This window comes from Lonchura striata, chromosome 10, assembly GCF_046129695.1.
Source record: "Lonchura striata isolate bLonStr1 chromosome 10, bLonStr1.mat, whole genome shotgun sequence".
Taxonomy (NCBI): Eukaryota; Metazoa; Chordata; class Aves; order Passeriformes; family Estrildidae; genus Lonchura; species Lonchura striata.
Window position 1 is genome coordinate 19,098,730 of NC_134612.1, and position 15,168 is coordinate 19,113,897.

Consider the following 15,168-nt stretch of genomic DNA (forward strand, 5'->3'; position numbering starts at 1 on the left):
TATTTGTTTGTTTGGCTGTTTTTAATGACTGTTGTCAGGAGTTGCACAGGGGGCTGGAATGTTGAAAGGAACCAGCTGAGGTGAATGAGTGAGGGGCAGAGAAGTTGGCCACAGGATGGGATAAATAGTTTAAAATATGGGTCACTCGTGCCCAAACGCTCTCTGTGTACCCAGCCCCTCAGACACTGCAGTGAGCATGGAATGCTAACCAGGCTTTGGGCAACACCTTGCCCCATCAATCCCCAAGAACTCAGCTGTCTCTTGCAGGCAAAGGAATTACTGATACAGCTTCAGGGATTTGTGTAAGGCCATGAATCAGTTGTCAAACAAGGAATGGAGCTATGTCTGACTCCCCAGCCAGCATGGACATTTCTACCCCACCAACAAAGGATGGGTTTAATCTTTCAGTGCTGCCCCATCCCCTTATCACTTCTCTTCCACTGATAGGAGGTTCATCTTTTTTCAGAGTGAAATAGCCCAGGGATCTCAGCAATGTGAGATTTTGAAAGCAGCTCCTTTCATTACTTCCTCACTTCTCAGTGTTTGACTCTCCTGAAATCCAGGGTCTGAGCAATTGTCTTAAAATCTTTCTTCACTCAGCATTGACTGGACAAAGTACAAGTCTGTTGCTACCTTGCAGCCCTGGAAAAAGAGTGAATAAGTGGCATATGAATAACATTTTCTGATTATTTTTTGTCCAGGATGCTGAGCAAAAGCATTCTGCAGAGAGATGGGAGTATATTCTGTTATGTGGCTGAATATGCAAAAGAACTGATGGACATGTGTTGCTAAATCCAGACAAAGCTGTGAGCCACACAACTTGTATTCTGGGAAGAAGGCCATTATGTCCATTCTCCAGATCGATATCATGCAGTTAGCTAGGAAGAGGTACAGAGGAAACCGAATGTAACAGGGAAAGAAATCTCTTTTGTGGTAAAAAATTGTGAGTAGAAGAGTTGTTTGGTGAGCTAAAAGGTTTCATTAAGGTCTTAATACGCTTTTCTCTTAAAGTACAAGCATTTCATTTTTATTGCAGTGGCAGTCAAAATCTCTCCTCTCCTGTTTCTTTCTCCACCTTCTACATAAACACAGAGGAAACCTACACATTTTGGAGCAACTTCTTTTTACTTTTTCTTTAACAGAAGCAAGTCAACTGCACCAAAGAATCACTGAGAGTGTGTATCATGCACCAATGGATTCCTCCAATGCAAGCAGGTAACCACAGCTGCCTTGACATATCGGGGCCATGTTTTGTTTTGCACAAACTTGCATTTGTGCTTTTGCAGTACATAAATTAATAGGTTTTTGTGTTTAGCTTCCTGGGTATGAATTCACTCAATTGTCTTCAAATTTTCTAAAGATACATAAATGCAGATAAAGGTTTGCTCAAGAGAGAAGTGATATAGGAATTCAGAATTAATTTCAAAGATTAATTCAAATTTAGACAAAAGTATTGGAACATTTCTAAGATCTTAAATGGAGCTGTCAGCAAAGTTTTGTAATGACCCAGTTGCTGGGCAAGTTTAATGTAAGTTGGCATGGGACATCACTGTAAAATTTTAGCAAACTCAACTAAGCCAGGATATTCTTGGTTAAATCCAGCCTTTGAGAGTTGTACAACTCAATGCAAGAAATATTAAACAGATGTAGTGCTATTAATCCTGCACCATATTTTCTCTAGGCTTGGTTAATTCACTTTTTTTAGGGTTCAAGGGTGGAAATCTTTCAGCAGAACCACCCTGGGGATAGGAGAAAATTATTCCAGTAAGATATGAAGTGCAATCACAAAAATGTTTTAGAAGAATCCAGATGTGTGTCCTTCTTTTAAGGCTCTTAAAGTGAGATTTTCCAGGCCACATATTATAGACAAAATATGTCAACAGAAAATTAACTCCAGGAAGAAAGGCCATGTGATCAGCTATTTGTCCTAGAGTGGATTAAACCAAAGGAAAAATTAAGTTTTTGTTGTCCTCACTCTGCCAACTGTGCCAGAAAAGGACAGGTCAGTGCTCCTGCTCCAAATGCTGGGTTATTGTAAAAGGAGGAATAATACAGTGAGTCTTCATTAAGGAACAATGCTCTGGGCTGTGATGAATGGCACAAAGTTCAGGGTGTCCCATTATCTGTAATTTGTGTCCCCAAGATAAGCAAGGGCAGTGGAATTGCAGCATCAAGCTGACTTTGCAGGAGATGATGTGAAATGGTAGATCCAGAGTTCCTCAGACTGAGGAGCCCTTTCTTCAGCCTGCTCTGGGATGCTGGGGGGAAACAAGGAGGGGAAGGAAGAGGCTGGACTGCAGTACCACCACGGGCACACTCTGTGCTCGTGGCTGATGTGACCAAGCAGCCCTGGTTGTGAAGGTGCTGGAGGCCAGTGGAGACAGCATTTGCTAAAGAGCAGCCAGCATCATCAGTGCTCTGCCAGCAGAAGGAGGCTGATTAATCATTGACACATCATCTACCCAACAGACACCTACTCCTGGGTTGCCCATGTGTGACAGTGACTGCTGTTGGGAAGTGTCAAGCCACTGCTGTGACAATGGGGAAATCTCTTTGCAGGATGCTTTACCCTCCCCAAGCTGTATCTGTTCCATGACAAAGACTATCCCCTTTACTGTTTACATGCCACCAACATCACTTGGGACTGCAATTCCATAAGATAAGGCAGGCCTGACTTGGGATTGGAGCTGAGGTGTTGGGAAAAGGGACACTTGGAGCCAGCATCCTTAATACAGGCAGTTACTGAGTGTCCTTAAGTCCTGTTCAGCCCATTTCAATTCTCTCTCTCTCTCTCTCTCTCTCTCTCTCTCTCTCTCTCTCTCTCCTCTCTCTCTCTCCAAATTCTTCCACAAAGTTCACTGTTTAATCCTAAACTGGGATGCCCTGTGGTATCTATTGCTGCTGTATCTCTCTCAAGGGATAGCTGCTGCATTTCATTGATAATGAAGTTATCTCTTTGTATTGTTTTCTAATCTATTTAAACATATGAAACTTAAATAGTCTATTGTTCTAACTGCTTAACTATCTGCTTTGTTGGAAATGACTGATGCAGTCATACATCCATGTAAAAATATCCTGTGAACATGGATAAACACAAACTCTTGGAATCTGGCTGCAGATGCTGTTTCAAAAAAGCTTGTGTATTTTCTTGGTGTCTTTCTCACAGCTGTAAATCTTTAACTCTGTCAGCTGCATGTTTCACAGTTATCCCAGCCTAGCTGGGAAGAAAGGGAGGAAAAAGAAGGAAATGTGAGTGTGCTTTGGATTTGTTCCCATGTTTATTTTGAGCCCCATTTTGTACCCGACATTAGGCTGCAAAATCACATTTTGATTTAGTACAGGAGGTAACAGAGACTTTGCTAAAATTCCATCAGAAGCAGGTCAGAAGTTCAAATGCTAAACAATGAGTCCTGGACTGCGTTATATTTAGAAAAGGTATTTACAAATCTCTAGTATTTAAGATATTTTTAAGATTTTAATGATATCTTGGACCTTCCCTTACAGCAGAACAAACCCTGTGAACTTTAAGTTTAGCAGCTCGTGTTAATTGCAAGCAGCAGTTTAATTGCTGATACATGTCAATAACAGGCACCTTGGCAAAGAATATTTCAAATGTGTAGATAAAATGATTTGTGTGGTGCAGTCTGCCAAAGATAACAGTCAGACACCCAAATTAAACCACCAGACATTTGCAAAGAACCACAAGAAAACCTCACAACTTGAATGTCCTACAAACCTGGGACAGGGGCCTCAGTCCCATTACCCAAGACCAGTACCTGGGCAGGTTTGTCAAGGTGGATCCTCCCATTTGTGATCCAGCTACAGACAGGGATATCCCACTAGGATTCATGCTCCAAAGAGCAGAAGAAACAGATGTTGGGGAAGAATTCATATGTGGCTCTATGCATGGTATGACCTCTACATGACCATTTAGTATCCATTTCTCTCCTGGATGACAAATGTATTTATGCTGCAAAGGATGGGAAATCTGGATTGTCTTTTCTTACCTGGCTTCCTACTCCAACCTTTCAAATCTGCTGTACTTGCAAAAAGAACTTGTGCAGACAATCATCTTGTTTCTTCATTTTCCCCTTCTCAACTCTGATGAAGCACATCCCTCACTGTGTGGTGTGGAGAGGAGGGAGGATGGGTTTTTCCCACCACACATACCTGCACAGATGCAGGGTTTTATAGCACACAGCCTTTTAAAACCAGTCCTTTGTTCCTTAGGCTTCCATGTCTAAGGGAAAAAAAGAATACTTAGTGCTCAGTGCTTTATTAGATGTTAACCAAGGATGTTACTGTTTTTGTATTTCTTATGTCCCAAGGTATAGCAGGAAGTCATCAAGTATATATGAAAACAAATCTGAGACATCTAATGTGGATGCATCAAACAATAAAAACAGGAATTCCAGTCCCAGCGCCAGACAAAAGAGAGGTAGGAGTTCTGATAGAGCTTTTGCTTCCAAAGGGTAAAATTTTTATATTTGCATATATTTCTGGAGTTTCATGAGGGTACTTTAAAACGTTGTTTTAACCCAACATAGAAAAATCAATGCTGAAAACAAAGAAACAAAAGGGGAAACAAAGCTGAATGACTGTACCATGAAAATTTGTGAGCACCGAAAGGCAATACCAGTTTAGGGTTTTTAAGTCTGAGTTTCGATGCTTTATAGTGCTCTTTATACAACTTGTGTAATTTAAAAATAGAACTTAGGGGACAATAACATATGTGTTTTAACCTTATGTATCCTGGTGAAGTTGATTTCTAGACATACTTAAATTTTTTTCCTACAGATTTGCTAACTGATTTCTTTGTTTAAGTTGAGAGTGTTTTGCCTCCTCTGTGTATATCAGTTCCCCTCAGGTGTACAGTAAATAAACCCACAGGCAGTCACAGAAAGTCCCACCATTATTTGAGGCCATAAGTGCAATACATCTTCTATAAAACAGAAGTTAAAATAAACACTATAAAGAAACTGAATCTCATCTGACAGCAGCAAGAGAAAATCTTTTGACAGCAATTTCTCTTTTAGGCAGTATTTCTTAATGTTGAACAAAGAATTTTCTACTAATATGAGAAAAGAAAATTGTAAGGTCTTAAGAGATTAATGCCCAAATGTGGCATAAAGAAACAGCCCCTTTATCTATAAAGATATTTAAAAAGAAAATAGAGTATCTCTCTTGGAAAAATATTCACCAAAGGCTATTTACTAAAAGATGTTTAATTGCATTAGGTTTTCATGCTGGGAAAAAGGTTATGGGTTCTTCATTAGAAAACCCAATCTTAAAATTTTGTTTCACTAAAATTTTATTTTTAAAACATTTAGACTTTTTTTCTAATTCAAAAAGCAGAAAAGTAGCTTTTACTTTTAAATTTATAAACCCCTTTTCAAAAAAATAATCCAGGAAGATTACTGATGTTTTCTAACTGTCCAGCTTACTCAAGAGTGTGGGAACGGGGCTTGCATTCCGTGCTGGTTGTCATTCTTCTGTCTTCTCCTTTCCCATGAGCAGCTCCTCAGGGCTCTGGCTGGGATCCCACTGCCTCAGCCCAGAGCATCCTCATCCTCGGGTGGGTGGCTCTTCCTGCAGGGCTGGGCAGTGAGTCTGTTCTTCTTTGGTGATTCGGGTGTCCTGTGCATCCTGAGCTGCAAACCTCGCTCTGCAGAGCCAGCAAAATGCTCTTCAGATCCAGATGTCCCACCAAAACTCGAGTTTGTGTCCCTGTGAGGCACCTACCGCTGGGGCTCTGCAGGAGGCTGAACTCAAAAATGTTCCAACACCCGGGATACAGCCTGGAGCTCTGCCAAAACGGTCTCTTTTGTGCCACCTACTGCCTGTAAAATGCTTCCAATATCAGTGTAGTTAATGTGAACACAGATTATTTTAAAATACTGGTGAGATTCTCTAGTACAGAAGGGGAGGGTACTATTGACAATCTATTTCAGTTTTGTTATTCTTGTTGACAAGTGCCTGTGGCAGACTTTTCTCTGTGTAGACCAGTGTTTTGTGTGGACCTGACTGATGGAGTCACTGCCTTGAAACAAAATGGGAGCAAATCCTGCAGGAACCTGTAGGGGACCCCCTTGTCTGACTGCCCTGCTCGAAGCAGGATCAGCTGCAAAAAGCTGTTCACAGCCATGTCCATTTGGGTTCTTGGAACAGCTCCAAGGATGGTGACTCCACAATTTGCCATGGGGGCACTGTCCTAGACTTAACCCCTTTCACAGTAAAAAGGGTTTTTCACATTTTTAAATGGAATTTCCCATATGTCAATTTGTGTCTGTTGCCTCTCTCATGCTTTCACTGGGCTCCACTGAGAAGCATCTGCTCCATCTTCTTTATTTTATAAGATCCTCCTGAGCCTGTTGTCCTCCAGGCTGTGCAATCACAGCTCTTTCACTCTCTCCTCATGTCAGCTACTGCAATCCCTTAATGATCTTCATGGCCTTTCACTGGATTTTCACTGGAGTATGCCCATGTCCTGCAAAGCCCAGGACAGGACAGCACTGCAGGAGGGTCTCTTGTGCTGGGCCAAGGGAAACATCACCTCCCTGGACCTGCTGGCACAGCTCTGCTAATGCAGCCCAGGATGCTGTTGGCTTTCTTTGAAGTATGCATTCAGGCTCTCATTCATCCTACTGTCCATCAGGACCTGGTTCTTATTATGTTTGGAAATAATTTCCAGGGTTTTTTGGTGTACCTGCAGAATGAAGGAAAAGGTTTGAATGACTCAGGTGGAGACAATATGACTTTTGAGACCAGTGTCTAATGCTTTGCTGGTGCTGGGAGGCTGTGGGGACTTGTGAAATGCAAAGGGGTCCCTCAGGGAAGTGATTCAATTGCAGAGCTGAAGAACTAACACAGGAACCCAGCCCTCTGCACATGCAGTGCTGTACTCCCTGTGGGACTCTCTGATAATTAAATGCTCTGGATTTTCTTGCTCTAAGAAAGCAGAAAGTAAATGTATTTTATATACCAGTTTTTGAATTCTTTATAAGCTACAGTATCTGTCCAAAGATTGCCTGGCAGAGCCAGCCCCACAGCTGACCCCACTGCTTGGGAGCAGCTCCTCACCAGGTGCACCTGCCTGGCCCAGAGCTGGCACTGGGTAGAAGGAGCTGAACCACAGTGACATAATTCTTCTGTGTTCTTAAAATCTGTTCCTCTCACACCCACCTATGCATGCAGGCACCTCAGATCCTGGATTATCTTGGCTGCAAATCAGGAAGTGATGGGATGCACTTTCCTTTGGAAGCACAGCTTGTCAGTCTGTTGTTTGTCTGTCAGTGTGGATTCATTGTCTCTTTGTCTCCTTTGTACTTTTGGTCTTCATTTGTCCCTCTAAAGATTTTCATGTGACAGTGTATGAACTAAAGAGGAGGAAAATCTATTGGTTAAATCCCAAGGCTCAGAACCAGGTACCCAATACATGGTTTTTCTCCTGCTCCTTTGTCATAAACCTTCTGGTTGTTATCTGCCCACACCAAGAAAGGAGCAGATGGAAGATTTGGCAGGATATGGGATTTGATCTAGGTCCTGTTTCCTGCAATGTGAGTACCTGAGTATCTTTCAAGCCCAGAGCCTCAGGACCATCTGTGACAGATCTCTGCAGAGGCAGCTGTCAGACAGCGTGGCTGATTATTCATGCAGGAGCCTGGCATGTGAGCTTTGCTGGCATGGCATCCTTACATCCCAGCAGATCAGGAGATCAATTGCATGACTCTGCCAGCTTCAGAGGCTTTAGAAAGGCTTCAGCAGGTAAGGCTGATGATGTACCAGCCATAGGGCTCATGAGGGCAGACTCTTCAGTGCCAGTGCTGGATTGCAGAAGTGGGACTGCTCCCAACACTTGCATGTCCTGCACTGCAAGGCTTCTTCTCTTACTTCTCCCTACAACTCACTGTTCCAACCAATGATGTGTTTCCATAACAGAAGGCACTAGCTTGCTGCTAAATTGTATTTTCCTTTGATGAGAGCTACCTCCCTTCACCTGTTTTTCTTTGGTTTTGTTTTGTTGTTCTCCATTAAAACTCAGTGAGCCAAACTCAACCCAAGGGCTCTGTTTGGTTCCGCTGGTTTACTCACCCTGACCTCATGTCACCTTTCTAATTAATTAGCTCTTGCTCAGGCTTGAACTGAATCAAAATTTATTTATTTCTTTTTAGTTGTCATCCACTGCTAACCTTTCCTTTCCCATAAGCTGAACAGCTGTCCCTTCCTTCCTTATTTCTCTTCCCTCTCCCTCTCTCTCCTAGTTGATGCTTCCAGCAGCCTTAACCTTGAGCGCACAGCGCTTGCTAGAAAGCGATTCACATTGCAAGGTCTTTCCAACCGCAGAGCTCCACCCAAAGGTAAAATCACCCATGCAGCATTTGGTCTCAGGCCATCTGTCTCCTGCACTCCCACAATGTTCTCTCCATCCCATGGTGCCATCCATCACCCTTTCCTAAAGTGCTGCCGCATCTCACCCAAATGCTCCTTCCTGGTGCACACAAGTGACTCCTCTGCTCAAAGACACTGTCACCAAAAATTGCTCCCACAGCAGCACTGGCAAGGCAACCTCTGGGTCGGCTGGTTGGGTCTTCTACTGGTGCAAAGTGCAAATAACATTTGTTTCCAGTTTCTCTCAAGGGTCAAAGTGTGAACTGGCTTTAAATGGTCAACAGAACTTCTTTCAGCAGCTTACAGGCTTGAAGATAAAGAGTATTGTATCAATTTTGCTACATGAGAGTTTAATGTGTGAAATCATCCATTGGTTGGATGTAATTTTTTCAAATATTGTTCAGTTGTGACCTAGTGGGGAATCAGAATTCAGGAGATCTGGGATTTTATTCAGCTTAATTATTTTATATGACACCAGAAAATGCTATGTTTTGAAAACTTGTGCATAAATGTTTAGTAGATATCCATGAAGTTCCTGTGATAGCTGTACAAAGAAGAGACTTTAGAGCAATGAAAGAAATGTGAATAGAAACTAAATTGAATGACTACTTACAATCACTTTCTGAAAAGATACTGTAATTACTCCCTTTAATTGTTTTTGCGTGGCTTTTTTCCTGTTCTGATAAATAGCATTTCCTCTATGAGATGAAAGGTTAGTATGCAGTGATGGAGAGGGTGAACATCAAAGGAGGAAGAACCAAGATGAAAGCATAAAAGCAGAAATACAGAAACATTAAATTATAATGTGATAAAGTAGATAGGAATGCACCAAGAGTCAGCATTACTGTAAGATTCTGGTTACAAGATTAAGGCTGCATGTGGTAGCGAGATCCAAGATGGACAAAGTTCAATGTCTGAATATAAAAATAAGTGGATTTTAGATCTTGTGACTCAGAAAAATCAATGACAAGACACAGATTTCAGAAATAATGCTGCAATTTTTGCGAGTCTAGATTTACAATTTTGTTTGGGGCCTCTTTCACTTTTTAATCTGAGTTTTTCTTGTCATATGAAATGTCTTGCCTTGTATTCAGTGTTCCAGACAGTGAAGCACAGCTCAGAAGAGCTCATAACCCCTCAGCTGTAAGTGCTCCGAGTTCAAAGCCTTGCTGGGCCTGGTTACTTGGGATTCCTGTGGAACACCTCTTACACAATGTCCTGTTTCACTTTGTGGTGCTGACCTGCTCCTGCCCAGAGGGAGCTGCTGGCAGACAGGCTGGCTGGCCGTGGTCATGGCTGCAGGCAAAGCCCCTCAGCACTGCAGGGCCGGCTGGAAGCTGGGAGAAACAGGGAAGTGTGTGCAACCAGCTTGTCCTGCTCCTCAACACTTTGTCTAAAGGGTTTTGTTACTGGCCATGGTGAAGGATGGTGTGTTGAGCTGAGCATACTTTGGTTCAGACCTGCTGTGCCTGTTTCTGTCCAGAGCATATAAAAAGGAAGGTCTGAACAATATAATATCCCAACTAACTAGGGTGAAAACAAGATCGGGTGTCGACTGACAGTGGAGCATGGACACTCAGAGAAATGCTGAATGTCTGCCTAGGCTGGATATGACAGGATGGAAAATGTTGTATATAATTACTTTGGTGTTTTAGTCAAAGAAATGCTGATGTCTGGAAAAGAAACTGGCATTTGGCACTCCATCAGTGCAGAGATCCCTGGGACAGCCATCCCAGAGCTGGCACCAAAGTGTATCCAAGTCCACATTCAAAGCACCCTGCATCTCCCCACCCTTGGGTCAGCACTAGCCATCCTGGTTTTCAGAGCCAAGTTCATATTCCCTGGGGTGGGCATAACTTCAGCACATCTCATAGTGAAAGCTGTGTCTTTACTCCTGAGCAGACTTAGAGAAAAGGCAGGATGCTAAATAAGGAAACAAAAAACCACTATGTATCCTTCACTTTCTCCAAGCTGGCTTGCACTGGTAAAGATGGAAGTTTGGAGAATATTTTCAGACATTCACACAGTCAAATTTTAGAAATGACTAATATGAACTCCAAACCATTCATTCTTGATTTCGGTGTGTTTCAGGTCAGTCATCACAGAACAAGCAGTTCAGTGTCTAAAATGATCCAAACCTCATCCGTAGATGCACACCCCATTCCAGCCATCATGCTCATTTCTCTGTGTTTTGTAGCTGTACTTGGACACTAGTTGGTTGCTAAAATAATAATTGGCATGGCTCTTTTCTGAAGTATTAAATTTGGTGCAATTGGAATTGCTTTGAAAATATGTTCATAATAACACTTTCTGTGCTTTTCACCTTGTTGAGGGTATTTTTTTTCTCTCTGTTTTAGAGGAGCAACCTTTCTTCTATTTACCTTTTTCCAGCTGCTGCTTTGCTTTGAACATCTTTTACCCCCAGTGCTTATTAACCTCTAACCCTGCCCTGCATTGCATCTGTCTGTTCTCCCAGATCCAGAGTGTAAGGACAGAGAAGTTACCCGTCGCTTTTCCCTAGCCTCCTCCATCAGCACCACAGTTAATGCTTCTGCTGTCACCAAAGGTACTGTCCTGCTGCCTGCTTAGCTCCCCTCCCCTGCCTGCTGCCTGGCACATTCACTGCCAAATGCTGCTCACAGAGTGAGCACCTCGGGCTCAGCTTTTACAAAGGCACGAGGTTCCAGTAGAAGAAGAGTCAGCACCAGTGTAGCACCTGCAAGGAGGCAGGCCAGAACATTTGGGATGTGTATTGAGGTGTGCTACCAGCACGCAGAGTGACTCTTCCCAGTTTCTCCATTGTAAACTTCAAAAAGTGTTGCTGGTGTCCATGGAAATTGGATTAATTTTTGGCTGATGTGGGGTTAAGTTTCTAAGTTCTCCCTGGTTTGGATTAACTGATGTTCAATTGAAATTATTTCTGTTTCCTTAAAGCTGTTTAGGATTTCTGCTTTCAAAAAGGAGAAAATCTCTTCATTGCATAGCAATATCAAGAAAGCCTGAAATCAAGTCAAAACCAGAGGAGCAATAGATGCCAGTTTTAATTATGTTTAGTAATATCACTGTTACAGTCAGAAATTATGTTTGCAGGGAAATTTTCCAATGTGCAAGGAAACTGGGTGCCTAATGCACTGAACTCCATGCAGTTTGTGTGGGAGCTTATGGAAGTTTTATTTATATGCTTTATTTAGCTTTAGAAAAGGCACTTACAAAATATGAGTTTACTGTACTAGTGCCTAGATTTAACCTCAAAAGCAACCCATGAATTTAGGCAAGTTGATTGTGTTGAAAATCATTGTGAGCACATGTCCTACAAGTCAGGGATAATTTTGACAACACAACATATGGTTTTACATGGAATTCTGAATATACCACCTTTTGGCAATTGCTGGAATGGACTGGAGGAACTGATTTGCAAGGTTAAGATTTTCAGGGCAATTAACAAATCAAAACAGAAGACAAAATGGCAGAATTAATTAGTATAAAAATCTTTGCTCTATACTTGTCAGGAAGAAAGTTGCCAAGTATCTGTTGCCTTCTCAGCAGCCGTGAAGGATATGAGCCACATTCTTGGCTGCAATGAGGCTGCCAGGGAATGAGGGCATGGTGGGGTTGACGGGCAGAGGAAGGATGTGACAGTCTCACTACCTACAAACATTTCTTTGACAGCACCTTTAGACCACAGCACTAGAACATCCTCATATGGAAGTGATGGGCACAGCACATGAGAAGAGGTTATTACAGTTTTTTGCCCTCAGCAACAACTCAGAAATACATGATCAGTTGCTAAATTATGGGAAGACTGAGTTATTTCCTAATAATTATTCTCAAAGCTGGGGAACAGAATGAAGCACATCTCTACAAAGAAAATGGGCAACCAAGGGTTGTTCTTTAGTGTGGTTTATCAAAGAGAGCATGTGTGAATTGCTGTGACATTTAAAATTTGTTACAGTTTCATATAAAAAAATCCTATCCTAGAATCCTGTTTGTCAAAAGACTGTTGTCAATCTCTTGGGATACTGAGAAAGCTACTTCTGCAATGATTTTCAAAGCTAGAAAACAGAATCAGTATTTTTCAATTAAGTGTTTTAGTTACAGCATCTGCTTTAAGAAAATCTTTCCGATGACAAAAGAACTGATGCCTGAGTCTTGTCTCAGCATCAGCCCAGATGCAGACCTGGCCAGGGTGTTGTGGCCATCACTTCTGAGGCTGCAGCTGCTGCTGTGCCTGATCCTCACTCCTGACAGTTCAGCTCCCCCCACATCTGCAGTCGGGGCACAGGAGAGTGCTGCACATGACCCGTGGCTGGTGTCCCCCCCTTCTGTGGCTCAGAAGTGTTGGCTCTGTGGCTGTGCCCTGCCAGCCTCCCGGCTGAGGGCGGGCGCTGCGGGTCTGGCTGCCTTAGTGCCATCTCCTGGGCAGAGTGAGGGAACATCTGTGAGACCCGAAGGGAAGCAGATTCTTCTGCTGTGATGTCTCAATGTCTTTTGACAAAAGGGGTCTGTTCCCTATCCACTTCACAGAAGTGTGTGTCTTCACCACCTAGAACCCAGGGGTTGGTCATTCTTCTGGGTGAAAAGTCTTAGGTAGTTAGTATTTTCAGGTGGTAGGAAAGCAAGTTTCTCCTTTAACAGTATTTACAGTCTTGTGACTCTATAAACTCCACACAGGTCCCCTTGTTCCTGCAGTTAAAGTCAAGAGACATGAAATAAAGAGTGACCCAACTCCCCTGGGGTTTGAAGGTAGGAGTATTTCCATCCTGCATGAAAACCTCGTTTGATATTATTCACTGAATTCACATCTCATCACACTGGAGCTCATTAGGGGTTGGGGTCAGTTTATCTGCATAACTGGGATCAAGACAGCTTGTTACTCCCTTGCCTGTCCCTTGCACTCATATTCACCTAGGCACAGGCCTAAATTAAAGCCCCAGTTCTCTGTCTGTTTTGGGAAGTAAAGCTCTAGGCTGTCACCTGGATTTGGATTTTCTGCCTGGCTCTGCCTCCCTCCATAGAGAGAAGCATCAGGGAACCAAGGGGCTACTTTTCACCTTCATCTGCAGTCTGGCCACTTGCATCCCTCTTCCCTTGTTGGTGTCTACTCTTAATGAGAGAAGCAGGAGCCATGTGCATGAAGACTACGGGGGAGGCTAGACTGTGCATTAATAGCCATTTCAGGTGCAGTGTTTCATTTCAGACAAGCAGAATTTCTACCAATTGGTTGCAGCAGATTCATAAATTACTGATTAATAAACAATACCAAAGAGTTAAATTGGGATGCTGTTCCTCAGCTACTGGAAGATCACCAGCTTCCATTGTCAGCCCTCCCCTTCCCCTGACCATTTGCCTTAGAGAGACACAAGGAGCCAGGTACCTCAAGTACCTGCTTCAGGACAGGCAGGAGAGAGATGCAGGCTGAGGACTCCTTTCATTGTGTTGTTCTGCACAAAAACTTGGTAGGAAGAGCCAGTGAACAGGTCAGTGATGGAACTGGTGAAATATCAGAGCTATCTCCCATGGTACTCCCAGTGGAAGAGGAACAGAGAGGTTGGAAGAAACAATTCAGAGACAGCAGTTTTGCTGTTTGCAGAATATTTCCTTATGCCAGTGACCCCTGGCACTACGTTTAGAACCATTCTGTTTCCCAAAGTGTGGGGTTTATGCCTTGCTTTCCTCACTGACAGATGCCCTGATGTCAGCATCCCCTGTGGCTGCAGGGGCAGGGGGGATTTCAAGGTGCAAGAACTATCTGCAGAACTGACTTGCTCCTCACAGGTTAAAAACAAGGTACTGCTGCACAGCATCCCTCACCAGACTGAGTACCTTTAAATAGGAAACAATGAACATTATCACCCCTTTACCAGAAGATACTGCTGCTATTGCCAGGGCTCTGACTGAGGTAATAACATGAGGGGTTCTCCCCCAAAATTCTGTTGCATTCATCTAGAGTGAAATCATTAATTTCTGGTCTCCCTGGTCCTCTTTTTGCTGCTGTATGGATTAAAAAAAAACCCATAAATTATCACCTACAAAATTATTTGAAAAGCTGCAAGGAAAATGTGTTAAAAATGAGTAAGGAAGCTGTAATGAAATAGAACACTGCACTATTCACTCAGCAACTGTCTTCCTTAATTAACATCAATGCTTCTGTTTGATTCATTTCGCTGTTCTCTGTCCTTCTCAGACTTACAGTTTTTCTGTGGAATGCTGCTGTCCTTTCACTCATTTGTGCTGGTCATGTGTCTCCTCTTTTATAACTGTTGGACCCCAGTCCACCTGTTTCTTAAAGAGACTGTCAGTTGCAGAGGTGATGCAGGAATTCACTTTGTACTGGTTGTCTGGTCACTATTTCACCTTGAAGACACAAATTGTACTTCCTGTCACAGATGCTTTTGAGAACACCATTTTGGCCCAGACTAAATGTAATGCTGGTTCCACCACGAGATCCGTACCTAGATCTGCTTCACAGACAGGTAAACAAAATTAAAGTGTTTGTAAACTCAATTTGAGAGTGCAAACTAAATTTATGATAATATTTACTCTATTATAAGGAGAGTTTTCTCTTTTGGTGAATATTATTTCCCATCAAAACAAGGAAAGAAAAAGCTTGGGTCACTAGCTTAGAAACAATGCCCCAGATTCTGGTTTTCTGAGGTCAGGCTGAAAATAATTATTTTAATTGAAAGCAAGAAAGCTCAGAATTTGATCTGTCTTATTTTATAAGAATTAAGCATGAGAAACAAGCTGTTTCTTAGTCTCTGAAATTAGAATAGGGATTTG

The 15,168-nt window shown here is 42.6% G+C and overlaps 1 protein-coding gene across 5 annotated transcripts in view; it reads left to right on the plus strand.

Annotated features, from left to right (window-relative positions):
* MCF2L2 (MCF.2 cell line derived transforming sequence-like 2) overlaps positions 1 to 15,168 on the plus strand; it is a 156,897-nt gene that overhangs the window by 134,814 nt on the left and 6,915 nt on the right. For 4 of the 5 annotated variants that reach the window (XM_021543705.3, XM_021543689.3, XM_021543697.3 and 1 more), the window contains exons 25-30: positions 1,143 to 1,215; positions 4,329 to 4,438; positions 8,262 to 8,357; positions 10,865 to 10,954; positions 13,060 to 13,131; positions 14,775 to 14,861. In XM_021543705.3, coding sequence (XP_021399380.2) covers positions 1,143 to 1,215; positions 4,329 to 4,438; positions 8,262 to 8,357; positions 10,865 to 10,954; positions 13,060 to 13,131; positions 14,775 to 14,861 — 528 coding nt within the window. The remainder of the gene's footprint in view (positions 1 to 1,142; positions 1,216 to 4,328; positions 4,439 to 8,261; positions 8,358 to 10,864; positions 10,955 to 13,059; positions 13,132 to 14,774; positions 14,862 to 15,168) is intronic. The other variant, XM_021543715.3, reaches the window with a different exon arrangement.